Consider the following 17,055-nt stretch of genomic DNA (forward strand, 5'->3'; position numbering starts at 1 on the left):
TCCACTGTTCTTTTGCAAAGGGCTGTCACGTTGCTCATTGCGACAAGGCAGTTTCCTTACTGGAGTGCAACTAGTAGGGTCCCGAAATGGACGCACCTGAATGACGGCAACGGAGACGAACGGCGACACCAAGGTTTGGTTGGCCGGGTTGTCGCTGGTCACCAGGTCGATGAGGTCGATGCCAAACTGCTTGAGCAGCTCGTGAGATTTGCGTATGGAGCGGGCGAACACGTCAAACTGCATCATGTGGCGGGCCATGCCGTTCCACTGGCAGCCCATGCCGGTGAAGACGAACCACAGGGGCCGCTTCTCGAACGGCGCCTGCTCGGTCACCTTGACGGCTTCCTTGCTCGAGCCGTCGACGCGGATCAGGGCGAAACCTCGGTACGGGAACTGGTATATGCTGGGTTGGCCGACCTTGTTTAGGAGGGCGTACGCCGAGTCCGGGTATGGTCCCTCGGCTTCGACCCGGTTCAGAGTACGCTGCGTGATAGATAGATAGATAGATAGATAGATAGATGGATGGATGGATGGATGGATGGATGGATGGATGGATGGATGGATGGATGGATGGATGGATAGATAGATAGATAGATAGATAGATAGATGGATAGATAGATGGATAGATAGATGGATAGATAGATGGATAGATAGATAGATAGATAGATAGATAGATAGATAGATAGATGGATGGATGGATGGATGGATGGATGGATGGATGGATGGATGGATGGATGGATGGATAGATAGATAGATAGATAGATAGATAGATAGATAGATAGATAGATGGATAGATAGATGGATAGATAGATGGATAGATAGATGGATAGATAGACAGATAGATAGATAGATAGATAGATAGAGAGAGAGAGAGAGAGAGAGAGAGAGACAGAGAGAGAGGGGGAGAGAGAGAGACAGAGACGTAGAAGGCACATGAAGTGAAGGCACACCTATTGCAAACAAAGAAGCCTGATGGTGTCATTAAAATTGCGCTACGACGCATGTCATGTACCTCACAATGGCACATTCTAGTTCATCAAAGCGGTCGTACAGCGACACTGAGAAGTCTATAAGTATCGCAATGCAAAGTATGCAGCGGTCGCTCTACACTGACAGTCGTACAGTCTCAGACGTGTCTGTCATAACGTCATTACAGTGTCAGCTGTAAAGGTATATAAATGAATTAACCACGGCGACTACTTCTGTCAGAACGGCAGTGCTTCCTGGAGGCTATCGCATTTCGTCACGCTGGCATTTTCAACTAATCGGAGATGCCGTAGCAGCCCTGCGGGCCAATCATTGCTTACAAACTAGCGGGTATGACACTATGGCGGGATTGGACAACTTCCAGAACAGCACCCCAGCACTGTACTGTGTGTAGTACCGATGGCGTAATATCTGCATTGCGGTGCATAATTGGCTACCGTGGCAATAACGTAAGAACAGCCGGCCAGGAATCTATGACAGAGAACGAACGATTGAGAGTATGGGGTGTTATGACAAGAATGTCTGAAGCAATCTGCTTTTATTTATTTATTTATTTGCAAATACAGCACGCAGCTACCGATGTTCAAGCAGGGTAGGGTTAAGGTGTTTGTAGGAAACGTTGATAAGCATCATTAGTAATACGCTCTACCATAGCACTGGGTAGAGAGTTCCAATCACTGACTAAACGAGGAAAAAAAGTGTCGGAGCAGCTTCATTCGTGTAAGAGCATACAACTTGCCAGCGATTAGTTCTCGAAGGTATTGTGTGGTCGGGTTTGATGAGCAGTTTCACGAATGAAAACAAAATTGTTGTTATACAGCGCGTAAAAAAGAAGCAACCTTAATCTAGAAATTCTAAGGCGAACTTGTAGCCTGCGCAGCTGGAATCGCTCCGGCATGCTGTTTACTGGTGGCTTAGGTTTATAATCCGATGAGATAAAGCGAGCGGCCAAACGCTGATTGCACCCGAACTTTGCAACATTGATAGCACGCAAAGAATGTTTAACTACTACAGCGTGATCCGACATCTCGAAAGACTCGCATCAGAACCGTTTTCACGCAGCAGACCCCAAGCAATATTGAAAGTGAGACTGACCTCCAGCGAGTCCTTGTTCCTGCCAGCCATGAGGACCAATCTTGGCAGCTCGGGTTTCTCGCGGGGCAAGGTGTCCACGCAGGGCGCCGGGTTCGCCTCCAGGATGGCATGTACGTTGGCGCCGCCGAAGCCGAACGAGTTGATGCCAACCAGGTTGCCTGGCAACGGGGACGTCTTGTCCACCACCTCAATGGTGCCATCATGCAGAGACGGGATGTTGGGGTTGGCCTCCTTGAAATGCAGGTTGCCAGCGATGGTGCCCGTCTCCAGGGCCAGGAGAACCTTGGCCATTGAGCCAATGCCTGGTAGCACGGATAGAACGAACATGAACTGAAGGATGCGCTTCAGACTTCGACAGGGTGCGCCGGAGAAACTTGGAGACGTGGAGGCGATGAAGGCGCAAGGTCCAGTAAGGAAAAAGAAACATATTCCGTCGATTGAAGTCAAACGGCGAAGAAAGAAGGTAATAAGCTTCTATGCTACGTGTGAGGAGACATACGTGGGCTGTCACTTGATGCTATCACGCGCAGACATTAATGTGACGAATTTTAAAGGGGCAAAAAGTGTGTTTCTAAGGCCTTGTTGCGAGAAGGGGGTTTAAGATAGGGCACAAGTTGGGCAAGGGACTTGAGAATTCAGTGGCTGATAAACACTACTCAATCACAACAGTTTGATCAGCACTCCCTTCCTGCTGATCTGTCCAAGATTAACTGATATTTTATTGCAGTGACCTAGCCAGACCCTATCTCCAACAGATGGCACTGCTGCTAAATGCTCATGTCACAGATATACGAAAAAGAAGACAGTGACATTTGAGCTGGTCAGTAACCAATCTGCAGTACACATTCAATTTGTCATCACCTGAGGAGCCCTCGGAATGTCCTATGTTACTCTTGACGGAGCCGACCTTGAGCGGCTTCTCACGACCGGGCCCGCAGAAGACGTTGCTGATGGCGCTCAACTCCTGGGGATCGCCAACCTTGGTTCCCGTACCGTGGGCCTCGACGTACCCGACCTTGCGTGGATCGACTTTAGCTTCGGTGTACACCTCGCGCAGAAGCCGCTCCTGAAGCTTGAACGACGGGAACGTGATTCCTGGAATGTAGGAGCAAGTATAGGTGGTCGTCTTCGGTATATACCACTGAGCTGCTAGATTTAGCGTGAATGCAGCGTAAAATGGCGTCACAGCCGCCTACGTAAGTACATGCCTCAGGATCTCGAGCTCTGCGCTTAATCGAAGACAGACCTTGTTAGGTGACGCGTACCTTCGGTCTTGTAGCCATCCGTGTTGGCCTTGACGTTGATGACTTTGGCATAGATACGACGGGCCTCAGAAGCACGTTGAAGAAAGAAGACGCCTATGGTTTCACTGCGGACATATCCGTTTCCTGCATACGAATAGTTAAGTATCTCTGTTTTTGAACATTTCAGCGTCCTCGCAGCAACGAACAAGTGTGAAAATACAGGCACCATGCTGGTATGCAATCTCCTACAGCTACGCTCGAGATGCACCGACTACGGGTGACTGCTGGTTAGCAGTGCTCTGCTACGCACGAAGCTTTTTTATGACATGCATCACAGTCAGTTGACTTCAGCTGTTGCTGTTGGACACAAAACTGTGAATACTTCATCGCTTTCCGCAAGGTTGAAGGTAAACGCGTCTTTTTTTCACCATTGAAGCAAAAGCGTGCAACAAGAACACGGCTACTTGACTTCCAAGTCGTAGTCAAAGCTCAGAAATAGACACTAAAAAGTGAGCCCAAATTTAAAGCAGGCAACTTTTAAAGTATTTATTAGGCTCTTGCTGATTACCGCATTTTTCTGACGACGAGTGAAAGTACAGTTATTACATGGCAACCACAGACGTTCTACTTGATATTAACATCAGCAACAACGTGTCTGCAGCAGCGTACGCCTACAATGGCATCACTTACCTTCAGAGTCAAACACCTTGCATTTGCCGTCCGGGGAGAGCATGCCGAGGCGCAAAAAGCTCACGGACGATGCAGGCTTGAGTGTGAGCATGCTACCGCCCACAATAGCCGCCTCGCACTGTCCGGAGCGAAGCGCCATCATGGCCTGGTTTAGGCCAATCATTGTAGACGAGCACGCTGTGTCGACAGTGATGCTCGGGCCTGTCGGGAAAGCAGTGGAAATAATGCTTCGAACGGGGTTGGCCAATCACCTTTCGAGGTGAAAAAGCGCTCCGATTCTGTCGACTTTCCAGACTCCCAAAATATTATGAATTTTGTGGCAAATGACTTAGCAAGCGTCAGCTTCGGCCATAGTGGTCTCGACTCCTTTAGGTTGCGTGTTGGACTCCGACATTCACACCTTTCTGTTTCACCAACCCCACCACCAGCACCAGCACCACCACCACCACCACCACCACCACCACCACTATCATCATCAGCATCATCATCATGCTATTTCATGTCCACAGCAGGATGAAGATCTCTCCCAGCCATTTCCAACTGCCCCTGTTTTGCGCTAGCTGTTTCTAACTTGGGCCTGCGAATTTACTAATTTGATCACCACAGCTAATTTTCTACTGTCCTCAACGGTGCTTACCTTCTCTTTGCACCCATTCTGTAACTCTAGTGGTGCACCGGTCGTCTGCCCTACGCTATAAACGTCAACTAGAATATCGGCTATCCCCGTTTGCTCCCCAATCCACACTACTCTCTTCCAGTCTCGTAGCTTTAGCATAACACTTTTCGTTCCATCACCCTTTGCGCAGTCCTTGACTTGTTCTCGACCTTCTTTGTTAAGCTCCAAGTTTCTTCCCCATATGTTAGCACCGTTAGAACGCAATGATTGTGCACTTTTTTTTTTCAACAACAGTGATAAGCTCTCAGGCAGGATTTCGTGATGACGCTCTTTGCACTACGTCTCATTTATATTGCCCTGCAAGTTTCCTTGTCATGACCAAGGTGCCCTGTGAGTAGTTGACCAAGACAAACGCACTCCTGCGCAGACTGCAGAGGCTGACTGGCAATCGTGAATTCTTGTTTTCTGTCTATGTTATTGAACGTAACGGTATAGACTTGTGTAAGGACCGCACCCCAATCTTGGCAGCCAAGGCTTCGGCAAAAAAACTCCAACGTCAAAGCAATGGCATTGGATGCCCCAATGCTGTGCGCGTGAATCGACGAATTGTCGCATGCTGCGTACTTCTGCGTACTTCTGCGCGCAGCTACTAGATGGCGAGAGCTGCGCGGTCACCACTGATGCAATGGGGTACGGCCGGGGTGTGGACAAGTCGCCCGAAAGGTTCGGTCCCGTGTAAAAGTCGAAAGTCGTCGAAATTGTGAAGGAATTGCAGTCCTTACGCAAGTCTATACGGTACCTTTGTCTTCTGGATATCAGTCTTCAACACTACTGTTACACTTTCTCACTTAAGGTCGCCAATCAGTTGTTGCAATTCATCCCCAGTGTTTATGAACAGGACAATGTTATCTGAAAACCGAAGGTTTCTGAGATATTCGCCATCGTTCCTCACTCCTATGCCTTCCGAGTCTCATGGCTTGAATACTTATAAACGGCAGTGGATAGCATTGGAGAGATTGCATCTCCTTGCCCTATACCCTTTCTTGATAGGCGACGTTTTACTTTTGTTGTGAAGAAACAAGATAGCTGTGGAATCTGCTGATAGGTCCTAAAGTATTAGGGTATAACTTCTGTACTCCTTAATTACGCGATTTCTCCATGACTGCTGGTATCTCTACTGAATCAGTGCTTTTTCATAATCGATGAAAGCCATATAAATGGAGAGGAATCCTAGACCTCACTAGCATATGGCCACTGCCTTTTAGTCTACCTAACACTTCTGCATCCAGTTATGCTAGATCGACAGAAAGTATGTAACTTAATTTAGTGTTTATCCATTAGGGCTTCTTGAGGTTCAATTTCTATGTTACTGCGCTACCCGAAGACGCTATTCATGATTTCGCGTTCTTTCTCCTGAATTCTACCAACATCTCTCCTTTAGTTTTCCTAGAATCGATGCCGTAGTTGCCAATTGCGTGTTCACCAGCCTGCCTTTTCTCCACTTTTGCATTAAAGGTGCCCATGACTACAGTATGCTTAGCTTGCACCTTTCTCATCGCTAATTCAACATCTTCATAAACATGTTTTATTTCTTCATCATCACGACTGAAGCGGGGCACGTAGACTTGTGCTACCTTTATTCTATATCTCTAATTTACCTTTATTACAACAACTGCTACCCTCTCATTAACGCTCCAGCATTCATCAATATTGCCTGCTATGTCCTTCTGAATTGGAAATGCTCCCTCGTGTTCTCTCTTTAACCGGAAGGCCTCTGTAGCATAGGACAAGACCCTTAGGTAGCACTGTACAAACCTCACCAGTTCTTCTAAAATCACTAAAGCTAATGATATCTCAGGCCATGCCTGATAATTCCTCAAAGAGCATTACTAAGCTAGCCGCACTAGTGAGGGTTTGAGTGTTAAACGGGTTTCGTTTCTAGTGGCGGCCTGTCCGGATCCAGAGATCCTTAGCACCCTCTGCCGCGTTGCAGGTCTGACCACTGCCTTGGTCAGGTGCTCCGCAGCCACTGGGGCTGGGGACTGCGGGTTAATTCCTCTCAGCTTACGTCTGACTAACGCTCACAGCCGTGTCTGTAAGAATGAAAGTGGACCGTATACATTCCCACACATAAAAAAACGGCTGTATCGTTCGTGTGATTTCAGTATTGGTGACAATGAACGTAAATTCTGTGGCACAGCTGGCCGATTGGGTCGTAATTAGTCACGCATGGTAATGAAGATTCATGATGCCTTTGCAGTGTGAACATTTCATCATGAAGGACAGTGGGTACTGGTGTGCTTCATGTTTAAGGATGCAGTAAATACAATTGGGTCGCTGATAAGGGCTATGATAACATGCCTGAAATATGTTTAGTAGGAGGAGGTAGCCGCTGGTGTTTACTGACGAAGTTCATGGTGTTGTGGGGTTGAGCTCCCACTGCCTCCTTCAACCGCCATGATACAGCATACGACATACATCTTCAACTGCGAGGCTTTCCTTTTGATGAACCCGTATGGGCTTCTTTGTAGCAATTGCTACGATTAGGTGGATGTCTCATTTTCCCTGTATTAATTACTTCTCTCTACCTTGGGGGTTTCCGCAGAGCTACTACGTCAATCTCTTGCATTTAGTTCGAGTTGCTTATGAATTCGACTTCGCCCTGCCATCTGCCAGCCGCCTGGTTAGCTCAGATGGTAGAGCGGCTGCCCCGGAAAGGCGGTAGTCCCGGGTTCGAGTGTCCCGGACCACGACGAATTTTTCTTCAGCTGCGAGGCTTTTCCTTCGTGGAACCCGTTTGGGTTTTCTTTGTAGCAGTTGCTACGATTGGGTGGATGTCTAATTTTCCCTGTATTAAATACGACTTACAAGGGGATCCATACAAAATGACACTGACCATTGCAAGCGGTAACTACAACTCGCCATCCCAAGGAAAAGTTGCGCTGTCGAGAATCCCTACGTGAAACGTATTTGTCAGGACGAAGGGAGAACAGTGATCGGTGCTCACCGTGGAAGTCGAGCGAAAAGGAGATGCGGTTGGAGAACATGGACCGACAGCAGCCGGCCAGCGCGTATCCGTCGATCTTGTCCGTGTCCACGGTTAACCCTTCCATCATCTCGGAGTCGGAGGCGCCGATGAAGACGCCCACCTTGCGTCCGCGCAAGGTGGCCGGGTCGTAGCCGGAGTCCACGATGGCCTCGTACGAGGTCTCCAGCAGGAGTCGCAGCTGGGGGTCCATCTTGTGCGCCTGTTTCGGGTGCACGCCGAAGAACTGTGCGTCGAAGAGCGTCAGGTCGCGGATCGCTCCCATCCTTTCGGGAAGGCCCAGGTGACCTGCGGGAGAACACGAACGCGCAGAGTTGTCGTGCGTACTCGTTGCCCTCTTGAGGGGATTTGTTTGTTTAGCTGTTAAATGAGCTGTTTGTTTGCTTGCTTGGTGTCATGGTCATGTTTGTCTGTCTGCTTGCTTGATTGTGTTTTTTTTTGTCTCTCTGTCCTTTCTCTTGCTTGGTTGATTTATTTATTTGCTTGCTTTCTTGAAAGGTAGTTTTGTTTGTCTTTCTGTCTGCTTGCTAGCTTGGTTATTTTATACATTTCCTCGCTCGTTTGATTGTTTAGTTAGTTTACACGCCTTGTTTTGTATGCTTCTTACTCTCAAGTACACCCATAATTACAGATGGAAGCGGGTTATTTACAATGTCAGTAATAGTGGTACTGGAAAGAAAAATATGTGGCGATAGCAACAGCAAATGCAAGAAGTTCGCGCTATAAGGGACTGTTACTGTGTTTACAGCTAGCGAGGCCTGATAGGCACGAGACCTTGAAACTTTCCTGAAAGGAAGGGAGTGTGAAATTTAAGCAAATGCTACAAAATAAAGCAAATTGGGCTCCTGACAGAGAAAGTGTTCTAGTTCAAAAAAGCTTGTCCTGTTCCTGACGTGGAAACAGGATCTGCCGCCTTTTGGGTCAGCCACTCTGACAAAAATAGCTAACAAGCAGGGAAGTCTGGAGTGACCTGCAAGTTAAAGGAGTACTGCGCAATTAAATTAGTTAAAGTGTGGCCATTCTTGGTTCCATATGCTTCGTGCTGTAGATCAATCTGCCCTCGCTCTGAGATCCCCTAACCTGCTGGAGAGCGGAGACAGTAGGGAAGCTGCTCCGAAATGACGGCTGAGGGTGGGATGGGGTTCCACCTTCGGACCAGCTTTTATGTTCTTTCACAATCGAAGGTTTTTTGAAAAGAAATCTGCTTCCTTTGTAGCTTCGCAATAATTTCATCTGAATCACAACTCTCGCATCGCAATGGGAAATGCTTTCTCCGTATAGCTCGTTCCCCCCAAAATTAGTCTGCTTAGCCTTAATGGATATTATTCGAGAGATCTGCGCACGAGTTTTAAGGTAGGAGCCTTGAATAAATGGACAACGACGGCCGGGAATAGTTACGGTGCAAAATCAGTAACGTGGCTGTGAAAACATCCGGGGGTTTACGAATACTGAATCTCGTGACCTTATTTATAATGAACCATATAGTGTCAGGAGCGAATCGAATCGAATATTGAATGCATTTTCAATAATGAACAGCGCTTCTGCCATTGTTCCAAGGAAGCGTTCACCGTCTAATATTCACAACTTTCTGCAAGTTTCCGTCATTACAGCGCACATTATAAAAATCGTTTGATAAAAGACAAAACGGACTATTCCAGTTTAATGATCCTCTCCCCACGCTATTCCTAGAACACTTTCGCGGGTCATGCCTCGGCATTTGGTTAGACATCTGGGATTACAATAAAGACCGATGTTCCAACATCCTTTGACCACAAGCAACTTACCCGATTTCAAATTTATGCAATCTTAGGTGGTACTTCGTATGTGTACACTTATGAATCTGTCGTACCATACGCCTCCACTGCAGTCGTCATCCCGCAAGATGATCATTGCTTGAAGGTTGAAATAATGCCATAAGTGAACATCAACTGCCTTAGTATGTGTTGTAATTTGGAAGGCACTTGAATTTCTTTGAGCCTCCTTGACAGTATTCTGCGATGCTAAGCCAGCTCTTCAAACCATTAATTGTAGCGTAATACAAGGCCCATACTATACCTTGGCTCTAGAAATCGAAGCACCTCGACATGGCGAAAAAGTGGTTACGTTATCGTCTTTCCGTGCATGCCTAAACACATTCACGTGATCGCGAAGCAAGCAGCAGCTGAAGCAAAGACAGCCTAAAACGATGCATGCTCCTGAAGCGCGTATTGCATTGTCACAAACAGACACAAATGACCTGCTTCGTTGGGATGTACGTAGGACTAGCAGGGTTGCTAGCAGGGTTGCTAGTCTTTGGCTGAACATGCAAACGATGTGGTTGTAAGCCAGTTCTTGATAAGTGCAGGCTCTTAGAACGCCACAGAGGGCAACGAACCTGAGAGATAAGCGAGCAATTTCTGATATACCAACTCTGTTATTACTGTGTTAGCGCGCCCTCCATATTTCTACACAGCATTGAACTATAGTTCGAAGCTCACAGTCCAAGAAGGATTGGTGCAACACGCTCCCAAAGTGGCCAGGCTCAGCGGTGCTCTGGAAAAGGGGCGCCGACAACTCAAGACGACGGAGACTTCAGTATAAAACATGAAGACCACCGTTAGCCGCTGAAAGCTGTAAATAGAGCAATAAAGTTTTTCCTTCCTTCCTTCTTTCGATGCCTTATTCGAGAGTTCGAGAGATACCTTATAAGGTATCTATCGAAAGTTTGACTGCCTGCCGGCCATATTGGCCTGAGGGGAAACCCTATGCTGCAAAGCTGCATAGGGTTTCTTCTCTAATCAGCAGTCGACAGCGCGAACATTTCTGCAAGCACGAACGCAAACACGCTTTCTAGGCTACTGTATATTCACATACCTCGAGGCCAGCGCATCTCCTCATCTGTGACGAAGTCCACACCGGCGTATAGCTTCTCCTTAAACTCGACCAGGTGGTCGGCTCCCGGAAAATAGGCCGAGAAACCCGTGATCGCAAACTCCTCTTCCGCCATTTTGTTCCTGCGCGCAAAAAAAAAAGACGAACACATACAATCTTAATGGCTCACCACAAGCGGCAGCAAAAGGCGTCATTGCGATGCTCAAGTACCGTTAGAAAGCAAGAGATTTCTTTCCTTCAGCTCTCGCTCCGTCGAACGCAAAGCGTCGTTCGCTCGGGGTAGACGGCAGTGTGAGGTTTTGAGCAAATTCGTTTGTTCGTTCGGGCCATAAGTTTTTCGAAATATGGAATACCTGATATGGTGCGTGAAAGCGTCGGGGACTCGTTCTTGAAAAAGAAAAAAAAAGATGGCGAAGCAATATCGACATGCCCTATCCAATAACCTGTAAGCGAATCCTCAAAACCTCACGTTTGGCTTCGCACTTTTCCACGCCACGCAGGACGCTTCCACGTCCCTGCCTTCGAGTTGTGTCCAATCTGCGTCGTATCCGCAACGAAAACAATTGATCGACGCGGAGCTGCGTGATGAGCAGCGTGGTGCAGCTGCAATGGCGTCGGCCAAAAAGTAATAAGAAGACTAACCACTGTGTCATCGTTCGGTCTCAGGACGATGACACCGACAAACGAGGAAGTCGGAATGAGTGTGCGCCAGGACAGGAGGGAGTATCGTGTCAGGTGAAGGCTGCAATCACTGATGTGTCAACCTTTCACGGTGACTTGCGCCTTGCAGAATTCACAGTGTGACGCATTTCCAAAGTTCATCGAGGTATCATTGAGTTAAACAATTCTGGCTTTTAGTAAATACGTTTGAAAGTTCGCGTGACTTTTGCCCGAGCGCTACATCTCTGTTATCTCTGCATCAACCGATTTACTTTGAAAGCGACAACCTTGCTTCGGCTGCTGCAATGTGTAGGTACTTCCGATTCGAATGGCTGGATGCCTGTGCCTCACTACACAGGCGCAGCGTTCCTCTGACGAACCCGATTCATTGGGCAGGAACTCTGGCACGTGAACGCAGGATACAAAATCACAAGTTTGAAACCAGAGTTCGCATCGCACCAAGCACTTGTTGAAGACACCACGGTCGAAGCGAATCGGGCCACCGACATCCGCTCTTGCCATACTCACCTGTTTTTTTTTGTTCGGCTGGCGTAGGCCAAACGGAATAAGCGTGTCTCTCATGTATAAAAAAATCTCGGTGACAACTTTTGAATAAAAGATCCAAGCACTATTTGCATGCGCCAGCAAATTAAGCTCTGTTATTTCCGCGACGTGAAGTGGTATCGTGTATTTAGAACGGCTGTTTTTTCATTACAGATCTGTCTTTGTGTCACTGGTTTTCGGATGAAACCTGAACGCTTTGAGAAATTTTGTGAAAACTGTTCAGGCAACGGTTAAGAGGAAGCTAAAGCTTCACGGCCAACGCTGATTTTCTTGTCCGAGTAGACACGAAACGTGGAAATGCTTTTTATGAAACAATCGCTGGACCTATCCGAATAAAATTTTTTCATTAGACAGAGAAACTTACGTTCTGTTGACGATAGGAATAATAATTTTGATCTATGACCTATATTTCTTTACAGACATTCCCGGAAACTGGCAAGTTAAAGAAAAATTAGAGCGTAAGGCTTAGAAATCTGTAACGGAGTGCCGAAAACATATCGCAGTTATGTAATCAGCATCTGTTAGATAACCTATAACGGACTGATTTAATGTATGAATTTACAGCTTTCTTGAAATTGTTACAATCGTTACGAGGTGCTTGTAAAAATTCCTAGTCGCAATTTAGTTGTATGATTTAGAGCGCTGTATGATACCTCAGTTTTGTACGTTTTATTTGTCTTTATAGGTGTAGTTCGCAGAATAGTGAAACCGTCTCGCATTGCTGAGGTACAATTGCAGGCTTGATACTTCACTATTCCTTTTAAATATTGCAGTTTTCCACAGTTTTGTTTGGCAAATCAGTGGTTCTAAAGAAAATAATTTGCTTCCTACAATCATTATACGTAAATTTTTTTTCTTTAAGTACAAAAAATGGCTGTGGCTTAGCTAAGGTTAAGCCCAGAATGCGAAGCATACTAGCCTTTATTTTAGTTGTTGAACCACTGTTTAGCCTGGTGAACTGCTGTTGCTTGGCTATATTTGGTTCGGCTAGACGAAGAAACAACTCATGCGTTACTCTGCTTCGCCTTCAAGAGTGGAACGCGACAGCGTTCCCGTCGACCCGCCAGCGACTACGCGCCCCGCATTGGACGCGGTGAGCGTCGAGCAACGCAGCGTTCGGCGCGGCAACGAAATGTTCGCCTGAGCAAGCGACGCACGCCTGAGCCTTAGAAACAGCTCGTTTCTAAGGCAACACCGCATTCACTAGAGGCGCTTTTGTACCGCTTTGAAGCATCGTACTCGTGGCTCAGTGGTAGCGTCTCCGTCTCACACTCCGGAGACCCTGGTTCGATTCCCACCCAGCCCATCTTGCGAGAGTTCAGCGACGCCGCGAGCGACGGCGCGAGTTAGAGCCCCGTTTCGTTTCTCCGCTGTCGTGACGTCACGGTGTCACGTGGTATGGCATGGGGTCAAAGGTAATTGAAGGCGACACCGCCGCGCCTGAGGAGCTGGGTTGAGCTCTCGTAATATGCTTCGCATAAAATATAAAGATCGGTGCATTCATTGTCGGCCTAGAAAAACAATGTCTTCGTTACCCTGTATTTAAATATGACCTCCCGAGCTAAAGCTGTCTCTAACTAAGTCGGGTGCTGTCGCGGATGCATTAAAAGCAACGCATAGTTTGGCGACTCATCACCACGGTCAGCAAACTTCGCTGTTGCGCCATGAAGGCAGATACATTTCGCAAGTGCCGAATAGCTGTCAACGAAAGACTTAGAATACGAAGTCGCTTGTGCACTCTCTCTGGAGTTTCCTTTAAATAGCGACATGATGCAGTCAATTACGACGCCAGTGTGAGATTGAGTTTTTTTAACATGTCGGTTCAACTCGCACAGGCGTACCGATTAGGCAGCAGAAGAGCTCTATCTTATTATTTTTTGCTCGAGACAGTATTGAGACGGCTCTACGAACGTAGCTTTGCCTCGGCGTGCTGCATTTCATCGGAGCAATTTTTGATCGCGCACTTGTTAAACAACATTAATTACTTGAGCTCAAAAACGCTAATAAACGTCAGTTTCGAAAGCTTCCTGCGGACCGCTTGTCTGTTTCTTTATTTATCAAAAAAAAAAAATTTTCCGGGAAGGCACAAGGCTGTTTCGAATTTTTCGATAGATTCCGAAAATATGCGCAAAAAATTACCTGCACGAGAAATTGTGATGTCCAGATAGCTACAGTATCTTCCATGCTACAGTCCACGCACCTTACGAAAAACTTGAAAGATAACATTTCGAGGAGTGGAAACTGTCTGTGGGTGTGGACTACACACACAACGTTATGGTTTCAGATCGGAGACGCGCCTGAAGCAAGCGAGGCCAGGCTGAACGCGCAAGTTTCTTCCCGCGCTAAATTGCCCGGCAGAAGGAAGAAAGGAAATCAACTTTATTCAGGTCCTGCAGGCCACGAGAGCTTTGGGCTCTCATAGAGTGGGCGTCTCCCACGACGGAACCGGGTGGTTCGAGTTTCCTGGCGGCGTCGTGGACCTGCTGGACGGCCCAGAGTTGGGGAGCGAGTTCTTCGCTCCGGATTGCTTTTTCAAACATGCGCTTGTCCGGTTCGGAGTTTATGTGAGCTTGCGAGCACGGCCAGAGTAAATGATATACGTTAAGGGATGTATCGCAATAGGTGCAATAAGACTTGTCGTAGAGCTCAGGCGTGTAATGGTGTAGTCTGTTTTGCGTGGTTTATGCGTCTGTTTGTAGCATTCTGAGTGTAACCCCTTGAGCTCGAGTGAGCGTGCGGTGTGGCGTGCTATACTGTCTGCGTTGTAGGTAGTAGTGTTTAGTGATTTCATTGTATGTAGTGGGGGCGTCCTTGTTCTCCGAGTGGTCGGGTGAAGCAGCGCGGTCTGTAAGGGCGCGCGCAGCCTCGTGTGCCGCCTCGTTAAGGTCAGAATCAGATCCGCAATGAGGTAATCGCTGCAAGCGAGATATATATATCAAAACGTTTATTTAAAAGAAAAAAAAATGCAGAAAGCGAGTGGGTGGAGCCCCTAGTCCAAGGCCCCACTGGCTTGAGCGGGAAATGTTTCCCGCTCACACTGGCAGCTCGTGACCCGCAAGCGAATGCTTGCATTGCAACGCACGTCTTCTCGCATTCGCTTGCTGACCTGCGATCGAATGCAAGAAGTCGCGATTCCACATCGAACGAAGTGGCGTTCATGAAAAGCGAGCTAAGCTATTGGGAGGAGAGGAAAAAAGAAAAGAAACTCAACACGACAAGCATCCATTAAACCTCGCGATTAGCAAACGAAACGAAAGCAAAATTCCCGAGGTTCTCCAAGGACCGAAGGCATTGTTATGAAGATGTGAATTGTGCAAAGTGGATGTTAGTTACGCTCCTTGGGTGTTAGCAAGTCCTAAGGATAGAATTATTGTTCGAGGGGACTATATCTAAGAGAGCACATGTGCATGGTAGCCGCACAGCAACTGGCACTATTCTAGATTTGCTCATTGTATCCCCACTATGACACAATAGTTCTGCGGAAACCCGCAAGGAGGAAAGAAGTAATCAATTAATGGAAAATTCGAAACAGTGCAGCCATGTGTATGCAGCCGGTTCGTGTCAAAAAAATCTCACGGCTTCAGCATTTGTTGTTCCACATTTGGCGCTAGCGCGAACATTTATATTATCCCGAGAGACATTTTCAACCGTGACACAACTGTTTGCGATCCTGCGTGCTCTTGTGTTCCATAAAATCAGTAAAAAAATGATGGAAAAATTGAGTTATTTTCAGTGATTCGCAAGCCGCTCTCGCATTACTACGAAACAACAATAAAAAAAAAGTTCTTCGAACACTTTGCTATCGCGTGAGACGCTCAAAGAACGCACAAAAGCAGGCGCAATGAATCACGTGATTGCGGTTCAGTGGGTACGCGCACACTGCAATATCCCTCGTAAAACCACAGCAGCTGCGCATCGTGCGCACAATACTGTACAGACAGTCAATCTCCCTCTCTCACGCAGCGAAGTCCGCCTGATCCCGCGGCACATATCCTGTCGTCTCAGCAAAACTGCCTGGGTTGATCAGCAACGTTAAGAACTCGCGAGTTATACTCTATTGACCCACGTATAAACCTATCGATTCCGTAAAGTCTGGCAGAAAACAGAAAATTCGAAAGATTAGTGCACCATCTGCGAGTTGGTACTCCATATAGGCTGCACATTTTTACACAGGATAAAACGTGCCTGTGGTGTGCAGTGTTCCTGTGGCCATCCAGACGAAAACGTGCATCATCTACTCCTTCAGTGCACGAAATACGATTCATCACGTATGGTAGTTGCGAGCCAATTCGTTACTTTCAAATAGAAGACCCTTCTCTCTAAACATGATATTTGGTCCGTGGTCAACTAAGGGCCTTCAGAACAGAGAACTTCTTGCCCTGAGAAAGTTTCTCGAGGGGACAAACATTTCGGGGAAGCATTAAATTTCAGTTTATCCTAATAAGCTGAGAATGTTGTTCTTTGTTTAAAATTGATTTATATGGTGATAGTGTTTATTACGCCATCTGTAAATACTTGTGTTCTAATTACAGCGCTTGTGGTGTTCTGTGTTTGGCCGTTAAAAATATTGGACTTTATATACGCGTACACGTACCGAACTCAAGCACATACTTTGCGGTTCGTGTACGGTTGGACTGCATTCTTTTCATACATCTGGGCCCGAATTTAGAAAACCTTCTCATGCTAAAAGCGTTCGCACCGGCCTATAGTGATGTGGGACATATTATTAGCGAAGGCGATCGGCCAATGAAAAACAGCACTTACGAACGAAAAGCTTTGCGCATTCGGCCCAGGTGTCCTACTGGGTGCCATATCCAGCCACATTATTCTCTCTTTTCTGCGCACGTTTGTATTCTTTGCACCCACCGTGGTTACTCAGTGGTTATGGTGTTGGGCTGCTGAGCACGAGGTCGCGGGATCGAATCCCGGCCACGGCGGCCGCATTTCGATGGTGGCGAAATGTTAAAACACCCGTGCGCTTAGATTTAGGTGCACGTTAAAGAACCCCTGGTGGTCGAAATTTCCGGAGTCCTCCGCTACGGCGTGCCTCATAATCAGAAAGTGGTTTTGGCACGTAAAACCCGATAAATTAATTTAATTTGTATTCTTCGCAAAGGGACAAGGAGTAGCCGGCGCCGCCGTGAAGGCGCCAACCTCTCTTACTATTCATCTACGTAATAGAAGAACAAAGAAGGGTGCAGCAACAATGGATATATAATAATGGCACAGACCCTCCAAAGGAAGTGTCGTTAGGACGATGCGATTGACTCGCAAATACCACT

At 47.1% G+C, this 17,055-nt stretch overlaps 2 protein-coding genes across 2 annotated transcripts in view; both read right to left on the reverse strand.

The window, feature by feature from the left end:
- LOC139048833 (fatty acid synthase-like) overlaps nt 1–3,060 on the reverse strand; it is a 57,759-nt gene extending 54,699 nt beyond the window's left edge. The window contains exons 1-3 of the mRNA XM_070523685.1: nt 2,944–3,060; nt 2,083–2,384; nt 97–483 (exon numbers count right to left, since the gene is read on the reverse strand). Of these exons, the coding sequence (XP_070379786.1) occupies nt 97–483; nt 2,083–2,373 (678 nt within the window). The 5' untranslated portion in view covers nt 2,374–2,384; nt 2,944–3,060. The remainder of the gene's footprint in view (nt 1–96; nt 484–2,082; nt 2,385–2,943) is intronic.
- Nucleotides 2,557–10,664, reverse strand: LOC139048689 (fatty acid synthase-like). Its single transcript, XM_070523180.1, has 6 exons — nt 10,532–10,664; nt 7,640–7,966; nt 4,017–4,217; nt 3,348–3,470; nt 2,944–3,177; nt 2,557–2,561 (listed from the first exon to the last, which is right to left on the reverse strand). The coding sequence occupies exons 1-6, from the start codon at nt 10,662–10,664 to the stop codon at nt 2,557–2,559; spliced, it is 1,023 nt and encodes a 340-aa protein (XP_070379281.1).
- Nucleotides 10,665–17,055: the final 6,391 nt, after the last annotated feature.

The sequence above is a fragment of the Dermacentor albipictus genome, chromosome 8 (assembly GCF_038994185.2).
Source record: "Dermacentor albipictus isolate Rhodes 1998 colony chromosome 8, USDA_Dalb.pri_finalv2, whole genome shotgun sequence".
In the NCBI taxonomy this organism is placed as follows: domain Eukaryota; kingdom Metazoa; phylum Arthropoda; class Arachnida; order Ixodida; family Ixodidae; genus Dermacentor; species Dermacentor albipictus.

Coding starts and splice junctions, on each gene's coding strand:
- LOC139048689 (XM_070523180.1), bottom strand. CDS start 10,664: ATGGCGGAAGAGGAGTTTGCGATCACGGGTTTCTCGGCCTATTTTCCG. Junction 4,218..7,639: donor CTTTTCGCTCGACTTCCACG/GTGAGCACCGAT, acceptor CTTTCCCGACAG/GCCCGAGCATCACTGTCGAC. Junction 3,178..3,347: donor GGATGGCTACAAGACCGAAG/GTACGCGTCACC, acceptor CCTACATTCCAG/GAATCACGTTCCCGTCGTTC.